At 41.7% G+C, this 14918-nt stretch overlaps 1 protein-coding gene across 2 annotated transcripts in view; it reads left to right on the forward strand.

Moving 5' to 3' along the window:
* LOC133473138 (solute carrier organic anion transporter family member 3A1-like) overlaps positions 1-6623 on the forward strand; it is a 52154-nt gene extending 45531 nt beyond the window's left edge. For both annotated transcript variants that reach the window (XM_061764748.1, XM_061764749.1), the window contains 3 exons: positions 881-1053; positions 1660-1724; positions 2947-6623. In XM_061764748.1, coding sequence (XP_061620732.1) covers positions 881-1053; positions 1660-1724; positions 2947-3326 — 618 coding nt within the window. In that variant the 3' untranslated portion in view covers positions 3327-6623. The remainder of the gene's footprint in view (positions 1-880; positions 1054-1659; positions 1725-2946) is intronic.
* Positions 6624-14918: the final 8295 nt, after the last annotated feature.

The raw sequence follows: 14918 nt of genomic DNA on the forward strand, positions 1-14918 counted from the left end.
GGCGAGGGTACCACTACACCATCAGTGACCAATAATACCATCAAAATATGAGTAAATATTTTTAGATGTGTAGTCGATGTTTTACAACATTTTAAACAAATATTCTTAATTCATTCATTGTAAATAATAAAGAACAAATATTAGTAAAATATTTTTACTAATTTTTAAATAAATTATTTATTTTATTTTACTAAATGATTTGTTAGTGATGTTTTTGTAAATAATATAATAAAAAAATAGTTAAATAATATATAATATATATTGTAATTATATAAAATTTAATATTGTTTTTAATTGAATAATTGTTTAATTACTTTATTTTAAATGATCAAATAAAGACGAGCAAACTAAAACTGTTTTCATATACTTTATACATCAATCCATCCATTCTCTGAACCGTTTATCCTCTGGAGGATGCCTCCTCTGGAGGATGCCTCTAGGTAACTCTGGGCGAGAAGTGGGCTACACCCTGAACCTTAGAACTGTGAAGCGACTGTGCTCACCATTTTGTATTTATTTTCTTGAATTTGTTAAATAATTTTCTGTAAATATTAAAATAAAAAATAAATCATTTTACCAAAATATTGAACGTTTTAAAATGTATTTATATTAGAAATAATACAATAAAAAATGAGTTGAATAAAGTGTTTTATATCTACATTTCTATTTATTTTATCAAATGGTGCAATTATAATTAAATGTATTATAAATAACTGTAAATAAATGTAAATGAATTATTATTTTAGCATTAACATGGATGTTTGTATAGTTTACATGCACATGTACGTTTTTGGAATGACCTCATGTACGAGTGAATGACCTGGACCCGCCGCAAGATGGCCTCACTGGAGCTTTAATGGTGCCATCTGCTGTTTGTCAGAACCTGACAGGTTGCACGTGCATATCGAGCAGCGTTGAGGAGGCGGTGGCTCTTCCAGGCAAGTGTCCGAGTCCAGGCTGCCAGCAGGCCTTCCTCACCTTCCTGTGCGTCATCTGCCTGTGCAGCATGATCGGAGCCATGGCCCAGACGCCCTCCGTTATCATCCTCATCAGGTCAGCAGTGGCCGCCAGAAGGACCTCTTACCTTCACTTTGACCAAAGGCGTAGAAAACAAAGTCTGGAACTTCGGTGAAATCCACATCACATGGTTTATGGACATCGTGTTGTCAATCAGGGTCAACAATCCTTGCATTTCGGCATACTAGTAGGACAACTAACTCCATGTTACTAGTAAACTGTGCACTTGTTGACATCTGTCCGCTACTAGTAGTACAAGTGCTATATACCAAATAGTACAATTTTATAATGTCACTAGTCGCAACTAGTGCACAGTTTTGCCTCACCTGTAACTTGAAGTTGTCCTATTAGTATGCCTTACTTGTCCTACTAGTGTGCAAAAAAGTCCTCCAGTAGTGGAAGATAGGAGTGGAAAAAAAATGTTACTAGTGAGACACCATCATTCTACGAGTGCGCTGAATTGCTTTAGCAGTGAGGACAAAGTGCGTACCAGTAGTGAGGAATAATAACACAGACAACAAACAGCAGCTCGTGGCCACCAGTTTTTAATGAGACTTTGGGGACCCTCTGTACTACTACTACTACAACAAGACTAATTTTTTTTCTGTACTGCAACTTTGTTGATGGTGTTGGTTTCTTTAGGACGGTGAGTCCAGACCTCAAGTCCTACGCCCTGGGGGTCCTCTTTCTGCTCCTCAGGCTCATCGGTAAGATGACACACAGCAAGACATCTGAAAAGCCCTCAGAACGCCCTCCATCCCTTCAGTCATCTCAGCCCCGCTCATGGCCCCATCACACTACTTCTACAACTATCCATCCATCCATTTTTTGTACCACTTATCCTCGCTAGGGTCGCAGGCTTACTGGAGCCTATCCCACCTGACTCTGGGCGAGTGGTGGCAGGGTACACCCGAACTGGACGCCAGCCAATCGCAGGACATATATAGACAATCATTCACACTCAACATTTGCACCTACGGGCAATATAGAGTCTTCAATTAACCTACCACGCGTGTTTTTGGGATGTGGGAGGAAACCGCAGTACCCGGAGAAAACCCACGCACGCACAGGGAGAACATGCAAACTCCAAACAGGCAAGGCCGGATTTGAACCCGGGTCCTTGAGGCAGATGTGCGAACCAGTCGTTCACCGCGTCGCACTTCTACAACTATTATACTATAAATACCACTGCTACCACTATTGTACTACAATTGCTGTTACTTTACTACTACGACGACTACTACATTACTACTGCAACTAATATTATACCGCTACTGTTAATACCAAAGGTGGGACCAAGTCATTGCTTTGCAAGTCACAAGTCGAGACAGGCAAGTCCTAAGTCAAGTCGCAAGTCCTACACTTTGAGTTTTGAGGTCTTTCGAGTCATTTTACCAACAAAATGAAAATATATTTTAATATAAAAAGAAAAGGGGCGGCACAGTGGACGACTGGTTAGCACATCTGCCTCACAGTTCTGAGGACCCGGGTTCAGATCCGGCCTTGCCTGTGTGGAGTTTGCATGTTCTTCCCGTGCCTGTGTGGGTTTCCTCCCACATCCCAAAAACATGTATGGTATGTTAATTGAAGACTAAATTCCCCATAGGTGTGACTGTGTGTGCAAATGGTTGTTTGTTTATATGTGCCCTGCGATTGGCTGGCAACCAGTTCAGGGTGTACCCCCCCTCTCGCTCGAAGATAGCTCAAAAGCTCAAAATAGCTCACACCTGCGACCCTAGTGAGGATAAGCGGTACGGAAAATGAATGAATGAATTAAAGAAAAGGTGATTTTTTGGAACGTGTTGCAGGCATCAAATTCCTATCTACCTACCTTCCTACCTATACTATTATTACTACTACCTCCTATTATTTCTACTACTACTGATAATAATAATCGTCTATATCCTGTATCTATGTTTCTTGCTCCAGGCTTCATCCCGCCACCCCTGATCTTCGGCATGGGCATCGACTCGACGTGCCTATTCTGGAGCTCGGTGTGCGGCGAGAAGGGCGCCTGCATGCTGTATGACAACGTGGCCTACCGCCACCTGTACGTCAGCATCGCCATTGTGCTCAAGTCGTCAGCCTTCCTGCTCTACGCCACCACGTGGCAATGCTTGAGGCGCAACTACAGGAAGTACATCAAGAGCAGTGAGGGCTACCTGACGCCCACTGAGCTCTTCTCCTCCAACGTGACTCTGGAGCGTCTGGGCAAGGAGGGGACGCTGTCGGACGCCGCCAGCCGGACCAAGTTCGTGTTCAACCTAGAGGACCAGGAAGCGTGCGACAACATGGAGTCTGTCTTGTAGTCGTGACGTTGGCGCACCGGTTCTCCTCATTAAGAGCCTCATCTTCCTCTTCACTGCACACAAAGGTTGCACTAAAATCATTTTCATTTTTTACTAAAGGATGGACATACTTGAAATTAATTCTGTCTTATTTTTCAAATTTAACAGCATATATGTCATAGGATAATAATGCTGCTGTCCAATGAAAAGCATGGAGCCCCACATTTTTAGCTACTAAAACAGACAAAAAAATATTTTGTTTCATCCAAAATAAAACAACAATTTGCTTTTTTGGGCCGAAAAAAACCTTTTTTATGTTTTATATATTTTTGGTTTTGTTTAACTGAGAGAGACAAAATTTTGGCTGGAAAACAACACTTTAAAAAAATGCCAGGTCTTTTTTTTACATTTTTTGTTTTGACTGGAAAAAAAAAATCACTCAATTTGGAGATTCGTTTTTTTTTTTTTTTTTTTTTTTTTTTTTTTTTTTATTCGGCATGAACCATATTAATATTTATATAAACATTAGACATTGGTATAAAAACAGACATAATTATTTACATAAGAGGCTATTATATATTGCGTATTGATGTGAAAATGTTTTAATTAGGCAATTTTATATTATTAATTATTATAGTAATTCAACTCTATTAACTACTGATGACATTGATTAGATTAGTCTAATTAATTAATCATTTGTAGCCACTCAACTAGCAATTAGGTGGCAAGTTGTGACACATGAGTATGGCATTTGCACATTTTGTTTAAGCGCAAATGGATTTTATTATTGGATCATGATTTATTCATGAGCTCGGTGAAATAAAAGAAAATTTAATTTTGCACCAGTGAGAAGGTCATCGCAGCTGCAGTGGAACCTCTAAAGTCCAACTACAGATTTCTTGTAGTAAATAATGAAAGTAGAATGTTTCTTCTTGTGTCAAACAGCAGAGCTGATTATAGTATTAGTAGGATGCAATTGTCAACTAGTGCACAGTTGAACATTGAACATTTTAACATTCATTAAGTGTATAAAAGAAGGGTACCACAGTTAATAGTATAAAGTAGTGGTAACTTTTATGACAAAGTTGAGGCTGGAGTCTTAATGCTTTGAATATGTCATCACTTCCTGTGTATATTCTTCTTCTCTTGTTTAGGTGGTCTGTGTGGCATAAAAAGCCTCAAAAAGGCCAAAACACCTGCAGTGTTTATCATTTAATGCTCGTTGAACTAAACTGCAGTTTTGTGTGTGTGTAGCGTAAGAGTGGGAAACCCGTGATATGATTTTAAAGTTGGTTTAAAAAAATTAAAAAAAAAGTACAAAATCAGAGCCAATATTTTAACAACTAAAGCTACGAATGAAATCATCCAATGCAATTCTGAAAGCTACAGAAAGATCAAAGGCAAACGTCAACTGGAACTGTAAAAATGACTAAACCATCCAAACTAAAACTCTTAAAACAACTAATGTTAAAACAACTACATTAATAAAATGCAATTGAAAAACTATCACTTTAAAGGAAAATTTTAAAGCAGGGAAACTAAAACAACTAACATCAATGAAAACATAAAAAAAAAAAACTCTAAATGAGATTCTAAAAACAATAACTGAAAATGAAAACAAAAAAGACATCAATAACAACTGCAAATGCAGTTGTAAAAACGACTACCTAAATCAAAAGAAATTGCAAGAAATAATCAAATGTAATGATCAAAATGACCTTTCAAAGTTTTCCAAACAACAAAGGACAACTACAACATCCAATGCAATCTTTAAAAACAACTAAAATATCAAATTGGACTTTAGAGGTTCTACTGTGTTCCACAACACCTTAAATGTAGAGTGTTGTTCTTAGTGTAGCAATCAGTAGAGCTTCTGTATCAGAAACCAACAGAACATCATCCTCATGGACCTCATCTTCCTTAATAAAAATAAAACCCGGGACGTACCATATCTGCCGTCCTCCCTCTCCCCGCTGCGTGTGTGTGTACATACAAAGTGCCAAAGTGACACATCATCATGGACAAACACCACAAACCTCCTCCAGCTTGTATGTAGCCTCTCTGCGACCAATCGCGCACATAAGCAACTTATTCGGTGTCTGTGCTCTAGAGGAAAGTAGGATGTCCTCACTGTTGCTAGGTAGGACTTTCATCAAGTGGACCTGGTCTTTTCCTTTTGCATCCACGCCACCTAAAGCATGGCGGACGAATGAGAGCAACAGACTTTTGCGTGCCTGGAACTTCCTCTATGACTGTCTTGTTGTTGCCATGGTAATGCCCGCAAGACGCTACTTTTCTTTTGCCACTTAACATGTTTTTGCCTTGTGATGCTAATAAGTAACCTTTAGAACAGCAATGCCTTTTTTTTAAATTGTGTGAATGATGAAGATTTCTTTCGATGTATTATTATTATTATTCCCAGCAGTTTTTCGACACTCGACAAATTCCACATTTTTTTAAACCATTTACAAAATTCATTATGTCTTGAGAATCATTTCTCCACATTCCCCAAATTCCTACTCTCTCCCCAATTCCACTTCAAAATAAATCCCCTGGAAATGATTGAGACATTTCACAACTTTAACTCATCCTTCCACATTTCTCCATTGATTCAAACCATTCTAACGTCAAACATTTCAGCTCATTCAGGACATCCTAGGAAGTATTTTTCAAATTCCTCAAATGTTTTAGTATTCCTTATTTTCCATGACAAAATTCTCAAATTAATGGATTGGATTTTTAATCCTCTATCATTCATTTAACTAAGCTTTGTTTCGGTCACATTACAATTTTCCACATTTCACTTCATTGCACAGCATTTCAGTTCTGCATCAGCTCCTTCCACAGAAATCGCATTCTCTAGTTATGATGATGAAATGGTCCTTTATTTTTATGAACGTGCATTGTAGAGACCTGGCAACAGGTAAGCTTTTTTTTTTTAGCAAAATGTGCACAGAGTTTACTTTGGGAACGACGTCTTCTAAATTACTAGCACGGTTTGTTAGAGGCAAGGAGTTTTTCTGCGTACGGCTGCATGTTGCCTTCAGCTAAGAGAAACCGTAAGTGGCGGTTTTTATTGGAGTGATTGGCTGATTGTGTGCAGGGGATCTTTTAAGCAGAGGAAAAAAAGGGCATTTAAGTAGAAAAATATCAATTATTTTTTATTATTTATTTAGATTTTTTTATTTCAACTACATGAATTTGTATTTTTAAAAAAAAAAGCTTTATGTCCTGTATATTCTTGGGAAAGGATTATGATGATTGTATGTTCATTGTATATAAATTAAATATACTATTTTTGCTTTGAATATTACACCACACTTGCCTGATTATTGTTACATGAGCAAAAACTTGGCAGTTTATCATTTAGCATTACAAAATATTTTGTACATTTTTTTCCCGAATCAAGTAATATGAGGACTTTTTAGTATTTATTTTACCACAAAAAAAATTGTTATAAATAGAACAATTTTTGCAGCTTAATTGAACAGGCACCCGAAGCAAGGATTTTATGAAACAATAAAAATACGACAATATAACAGGGGAGTTGAATGCAGGGCTGCAGCTAACAAATATTTTTGTATCCTCCTGAAAATTCTATAAATCTATCAATTTTTTGAATAAAATATATTTTTGCGGCGGCACGGTGAACGACTGGTTAGAGCGTCAGCCTCACAGTCCTGAGGACCCGGGTTCAATCCCCGGTCCCACCTGTGTGGAGTTTGCATGTTCTCACCGTGCCTGCGTGCGTTTTCTCCGGGCACTCCGGTTGCGTTTTCTCCTGCACTCCTCTCCGCCCCTCTCTTCACCCGAGTGTCCAAGACATGCGGCCGCAGGTCCGATGGCACGACCACAAAGTCGATCATCGAACTGGTGTTCTGGTGCCAAGTGCACGTGTGGACAAATGGTGTTCATTATGGACAATCCGTGTTGAGCACAGAAGTCCAATAACAGAAAAGAACTCGGGTTCTGATCGGGGGGGTACCCTCTCGTCCACCGGGGTGAACCCCAACATACAGGTGCCGAGCCGAGGGGCAATAAGTATACCCACACCTGCTCGGCGCCTCTGACCGTGGGCCACTCCAAAGTATGAATTCTTGGATTTAAGATAAGAAGACCATTTTCCCGCTTTGCATCGTCCCACACTCATCCTCATTGATCCCTGTAACGAATGTTTCAAATGGTATTTGATTGTTGAGAACACTAGTATTCTCAATGTGGTATTTGTGTGTGTGGAGTGAAACATTTCATCTGGTTCAGTTGACGATTCGACATCAGACATTCAAGTTTGCAGAAATACAGTCACTAGTGGCGTTCAGCGGACTGGTTAGAGCGTCAGCCTCACAGTTCTGAGGACCTGGGTTCAATCCCTTTCCCCGCCTGTGTGGAGTTTGCATGTTCTCCCCATGCCTGCATGGTGGAGCCTATCCCAGCTGTCATCGGGCAGGAGGTGGGGTACACCCTGAACTGGTTGCCAGCCAATCGCAGGGCACATACAAACAAACAACCATTCTCACTCACATTCACACCTACGGGCAATTTAGAGTCTCCAATTAATGCATGTTTTTGGGATGTGGGAGGAAACCGGAGTGCCCGGAGAAAACCCACGCAGGCACGGGGAGAACATGCAAACTCCACACAGGCAGGGCCAGGATTTGAACCCCGGTCCTCAGAACTGTGAGGCTGACACTCCAACCAGTCGTCCACCGTGCCGCCATATATATATATATATATATACAACATTTGAGTTAATTATAGACACACTTGTTTGTGTATTTGAACTTGGCACACTGAAGCCCACTGCTTTGTGTAACATCATGGTATAGGCAAACGAAATCAGACAAGATATCAGGAAGAGTTATGGATTTGCACAAGTCTCTTTCATCCTTGGGTGCCATTTCCAGATGCCTGAAGGTGCCACATTCATCTTTTCAAAAACAATTATATGCCATGGGAACGTCCAGCCATCATACCGCTCAGGAAGGTGATGTGTTCTATGTCCCAGAGATTAATGTGCTTTGGTCCGAAATGTACATATCAACTCAAGAACAAAAGCAAAAGACCTTGTGAAGACATTGGCTGAAGCTGGTCAGAGTGTGTCCTTATTCACAGTGAAACGTGTCCTGTACAGACATGGGATGTCTGCCTGGAACAAGCCATTACACCAAAAGAAAGAAGCAAAACAAAAACAAATCCTTATAAATATAAATATAAAAAATTAATACCTTATTCCTTAGCATTTTTGGAGCCAATGCATGTCCTGTGGTCTGATGGAACTAAAATGGAACCTTTGGCCTTAATGAGCATTGTTACGTTTGGAGGAAAAAGGGGGAAGCTTGCAGAAGACCATTCCAAGTTTGAAATGCAGGGTTGGCAGCAATGTTGTGGGGTTATTTTGCAAGAGAAGGGACTGGTGCACCTCATACAATAGATGGCATCATGAAGAAAGAACATTATGTGGAAATACTAAAGCAACATTTCAAGACATCAGACAGGCAGTTAAAGCTTGGGCACAAATGGGTCTTCCAAATTGACAATGGAGCAAAGCATACTGGCAAACTGGTTACAAAGTGGCTTAAGGATAACAAAGTCAATGTTTTGGGGTGGCCATCACAAAGTCCTGATCTCAATCCTCTTGAAAATTTTTCAGCATTCCGAAAAAGGCATGCGCGAGCGAGGCAGCTGACAAACTTGCATCAGGTAGACCATTTCTGTCAGTAGAAATGGGCTAAAATTCCTGCCAACTATTGTGAGAAACGTCTGGAAGGATATCCAAAATGTTTGACCCAAGTCATACAGTTCAAAGTCAGTGGTACCAAATATGAATGAAATGTATGTAAACTTCTGACTTTGAAGAAAGTAATGAAAAATTGTCTAAAAAAAAAATCCTTCCCTGAATATTCTAGCATTTAGCAAATAAAAATAATTTTGAGAACCCTAATAGACCTTAAACTGGAAACACTGAATCTGATTTCATGTCAGATAGTGAGAAAAAAAGTGTATGTGTCATTTTATATAGTGTGGGTAAACATCTGGTTTTATATTTTAATATTTGGTGGTTTGCTGCTAATTAGCATATTCACTCACGGGATCCTGTCATTAATACAGAATGTGTGCGTGTGTGTGTGTGTGTGTATGTGTGTGCGTGAGATGTCATCATTAAACAGACTTTACTGCTCTTGAAAGGTCGCATGTTTCCTGTCAAAGTAGGGAGATGATTGGTGGTGACAGCTCTTTCATCCAAAAGCGCTCGTTCTTGGGCAAGATCTCATTTCGGCTTTGGATCATCACCAGCGTCTCGGCTCCAGCGGTACCTCGCCTCGTAGAAGACGGGTCGGGGACCGGTCGAGCCAGGTAACGACGTGGCTTTGACGAGGGTGTCTGGGGGTGGCGCTGCAGCCAGGCAGAAAGCACGGCATTCTATGTCGCTAGTGACTCCGAGAGGTCGTGTCGCTGTTTGGGCGATTGACTCGATGACTCAGGACTGGACGCCAAAGACGTGGCTGACAGACAAATGTGTCTTCCACTTGTCTTCACTTTTCAACCGCTCTGGCCTCTCCAACCCGAAGACCACCTCGCCGTAACCTTGGCCGTCACGCGCTGCTGCACGGCTGAGAACATCATGAATGTTGTCATTGAAGACGGCGGCACCGTGGACGAGTGGTGAGCACCTCTGCCTCACAGTTCGGAGTTTTAGGGTTCCAACGTCGGTTCTGTGTGGAGTTTGTATATTCACACCTGTTTTGTTAGGGATACTAGTAGTGGTACTATTAATAGTAGTAGTAGTATGGCAAGCTGTTTCAGCATTTATTCGATATCTTGCTCAAGCTCCATGTATTACTACAATTCAGTGCACTAGTAGAACAACTGTCTTGATAGTTACAGTATGTGGTTTCCACTATTAGTGCCCCTTTTGGCCAGAGGTGGGTAGTAACACGCTACATTTACTCCGTTACATTTACTCAAGTAACGGTTTCCATAAACTGTACTTGTCAAAATACTTTAAATGTACTGTACTTTTTACTTTTACTTGAGCATTTATGTGAAGAAGGATCGATACTTTTCCTCCGTTACAATGATCGACATGCGGTTCGCTACTTTTATTTATTCATATTTGCGTGTGCGCGTCTATTTTTAGACTCTATCTTCGACTTCCGATTGGGCGCCCGTTGCGCCAATCAAACAGAATCGCTAATGTCATTTGACTCCAGTTCACCAATCAGAGACACAAGGCAGTCACAAGACCATGCACGTAGCCTTCGCGAGCCAATCAAAATGACTTATTTTGGGGTGTGGGGAGGGGGGGGGGGGGGGGACAGCCGCGTGACTGTGTTTAGTTGACAGACTCCAAAAAACAACAGCTTTGTCATGCAGCTCTTAAATTGTGACTGCCCAAACTTGGATATTACAGCCCACTTCTAACTTGAGAAAAGACCTTGCGGTAAGTTACAGATGTTTCTATTGTTGTTTTGGCAGTGGATGTGGCAAAATTAGCACTATCCCTATGGTGTCGCACACGCACGCGCACACACAATCACTAAGTCTGTTCAGCAAACAGCTTCTTCAAGAAGTCATTTAAGCCAATAAAACAAATAATGTTTCTGTAAGGCCCAATGTATGTATTCTTGGTTTTTGGGCAGTTACAAATTGAAATGGTGGCAGGTGTGTGTCGACTCCCATATATTATTATTTTTAAATTTTATTTGATGTTAATGCTCTGATTTAAAAAAAAATTTAAATAAATAAACTGAAGTTACTCACAAGCTATTCTTTACTTGAGTAGTTTTTTTCATTGAGTACTTTCTTACTCTTACTCAAGTCAATATCTGGATGACTACTTTTTACTTTTACTTGAGTCATATTATTCAAATGTAACAGTACTCTTACTTGAGTACAATATTTGGCTACTCTACCCACCTCTGCTTTTGGCCTACAAGTATGCAACTGACCCTTACCAGTAAACTACTGTGCTGCACTAACGACACTACGAGACCTCTCCTGGACCCTACTAGAAGCACCAAAATGCCCACTAGTAGTTTTGCCTCACCGTTAAGAGCTAGTTTTCCTGCTAGTATGCCAAAGTTGTCCTACTTTGCAGAAATGTCATACAGTAGTGAAAAGCCATAGTAGAAAAAACATTACTAGTAAGAGCCAATTGTTCTAGTAGTGCACACTAGTCATTCTAAAGGCGTTTAGTCTTACCACTCTCCATAAAGCCGTTCAAGCATTTATTTGGTATCCAGCTTAAGCTCCATGTACCAGTACGCTCTTTAACCTCACTAGAAGAACAACTTTGGCATACTAGTATGGCAACATGTTACTAGTCCGTCAAAACTGTGCACTAGTTGACAACTGCATCCTACAAAGTGACAACATTTCTCTCCGTGTGGTTGGTAGTCTCGTTAGTGAATGCAAGTCAGTGACAGGTCGCCAATTATCCCTCGCATGCAAACGTTAAGGAAGGTCAATCTTCTTCAGCTGTGCAAACACGTCTTCTTTATGTCATCCATCATGTCGGCGCACAAACCAAGTGCTCAGAGGGATTCCGCTCACATTTCTATTTACGCATTTTAGGAGAGTGGGGGCAGAGGCAGCGTGCGTTCCTCCGCACCGCATTCATCACGCTAATTAGCCACGCTGCCTCCGTCTGTCAACTCACAGATACGTACATACACACAAACATCTATCCTTTCACACGCACAACGTAAACATCTGCCAGCCCGGTCACATAAACATAATGTAAACATCTTTCAGTCACACATGATGGAGATTGTAAATGTATCCTTTCATATACACATAATGTTAACAAAGGTTTGTCTATTCGAGGGCTGCCACTAACGAATCTTTTTAGAATCGATTGTCCTATCAATTATTCCATCAAATAATTGCCTACTACGCTTTGCAGTAGTTACTTACATACCACCTTCTTTTTGTCCTTTTTTAATTGAAAGTGATCCCAAACCTTGGACGTCTTTTGTCTTTTTTGGTATTCATCACTGGCTACAACAGTGGCCCCAACCATTGCGTCTGCAAGAAATGTCCGTGTGGAAAACATGGTTCGGATGCAAACGTGGTTGCAGCGGAGCTTTGAGGCAAACATTTTGTCTCGATCTATTTTAGTAGTCAATTTATCTGAGTTATTCAATGTTTTCCCCCCAGACCAATTCTATTCAAATACAAGCATATTATAATAATATAATAAGCTGACACAACAACGATCATGGTGGAGACAGTCTCCAAGTGCCCACTTCCTGGCACAGAGCTGCAATCTCCTCCCTAGCCAACTTTACATCATCTGCCCGTAGAGTTCCGTATAAATGTGCCTTGTGCGCTTCCGACCTCCCGGACTTGAGCAAATCGGTTTCTTCTTCTCATGCCATTGACTGTCAGTTCGCCACTCGCGCGACACATTTAAAGGGAATAAGAGGAGCCGCTTCGATTGGACACGATTGTGAACGCGCCCACATCGGCGCAGACGTCCATCCTTTAAATGTGCTTGGGTAAGTCGTTTCACAAAATTACCAACACCCGCCTCCTCACAAAATTACGCCATGCACCGCGTTGGATTTACGACAGTCACAAAAATATATCCCATAATGTTAATATTTCTGACCATTCACATATTAAACATGTCAGTTCTATAGATAATGTCTGTCCATTCACATACACACACAACTCAAACATGGCCTTGTTTGGTGAGTCAAGTGGGATTGGGTGCACCTGTCGTGAACACGCTCACGTCAGTCTCTGCGAATCACGCTCACTGGTGCTAACTGACCTTGAAAATCACCTGTGTCACTCGTGCCCAGTGGCACTAGCGCCACCTGTCCGATCGCATGGAGCGTCACTGCAAAGAACCCTTCCGAAACTTCCCAGACAGACATCCAAAAATCTTCTCTGCTTCTACCCTTCAGGCTTCAATGTGTTGTTCATAGCGCATCTAAACAATCACAATCACTCACACATTTTTTCCCAGTTGCGTCTTTGAGCGGATTTCAGCAGCGTGTTGCCCTGTCGATTTCAAATGCCATGTCGTCAATGAATTGTGGTCAATGGTTGGTTGAGAGAAGACACAGGGTTCTCTCGCCGCAGTGTGCTGCATGGCATCCATCCCAGTGCCAGTCTCGTTAGCATAAAGACATTTGCGTGGGTGTGTTAAAATTGTGAAACGTGACCATGAAGCACTCTTTCCTGTCAATGGTGTATCCCTGATGCGCCCCACGTGCCCCAATGTGTCCCACCCCTCACGTTGTCCTACTTGTGTCTCCCATACGTTCTCCATGGGTGCCCCAATCGCCCCCCTAGTGTACCCTGTTTCTTGTCGTTGTCCCCATTGTACCTTTTTAATGAAGGCCTTGCATACCTGATATGGCTCCCATGTTTCCCCCTCGGGTCCCACTTGTGCCTCTTTTTTCCTTGTGTCCCAATGCGTCCTTCTTGTGTACCCCGTACGTCCTTGTGTCCCTCAAGTACCCCCCTTGTCTCACCTTGTGCCCCCATGGTGTTCTCCTTAAACCATTGTAGCCCCCACGTATTCCCGCCTCGTGTCCCAATTATTACCCCCACATGCCTCCCTTTTTCTCTTGTGTCCCCTCTTGTACCTCTCCTTTGTGTGCCCCTTATTTCCCCTCATGTACCCCCATTGTTCCCCTTGTAAAGTACCTTTTTATGGACCTGATGTGTGCCCTACGTTTCCCCTTTGTGTCCCGATTGTGGGCCCCATGTGCTCCCCCGCCCCCACCCCCCTTCTTGTGTACCCATATCCCATTCCCTACCCCCATGCACTTTTCTTGTCACCCATATTGCCCCCCTTCTGTCTTTTCTTATGTCCCCAGTGTGTGCCCCTTGTGTCCTTTACCCTATCTGGCCCTTTGTCAGTGTGCGACGACGTGTCTGGACGCTGGGCCTGAGGATGTTTGCAGCAGTGAGTCAAACAGCATTTACACACGACTTAGCATCAACACATATTGGCTTGTGAGGACCAGGTGTGGACCACTGCATGTACACAATGTACAACAAAACAATGTACTGCTACACTATGTTGAACTACACAATGTAGATGACAGTTACAGTCCAGCGCGGCCAATGGGTGAGTAAAGTGTTATTTCTTATTTGTACAATGGTAAACTTATTATCTACACGAGTTAGACAGAACTAGTTTGAAGATGAAGTTTTCTTTGTATGGTGACGTTTGACCCTGGAACAGATTACCTCCATTATTTCCGATATGAAGCTGAACCAAATAATCTGTTCCTGGGTCAAACTGTCACCATTATGAAACCTTTGCTTTCCTAGCATTCACAGCGGGGATGAACATAGTGTCATGCACTACTCCTTGGTAACACCAGGGGGAGTCATGTTGCTGCTGTTGCATGCAGCAAAGGGTCACAAACACAGGTCACGTGGTCAGTGCAGCCTCCGCACACGCGACGTACAAACACATTCGTGCGCGCGTGCACGCACACACAAGCACACGCATACACATTGTCGTACACGCACACTAACACACACACACACTCCCCTCTTGCTTTTAACCACGCCTCCCATGACTACATCACGGCTGATGTGACATCATCAGCTCCTCCTCGTCCTCTTCAGTCGTGAAGCCCAAAA

The sequence above is a fragment of the Phyllopteryx taeniolatus genome, chromosome 2 (assembly GCF_024500385.1).
Source record: "Phyllopteryx taeniolatus isolate TA_2022b chromosome 2, UOR_Ptae_1.2, whole genome shotgun sequence".
Classification (NCBI taxonomy): Eukaryota; Metazoa; Chordata; class Actinopteri; order Syngnathiformes; family Syngnathidae; genus Phyllopteryx; species Phyllopteryx taeniolatus.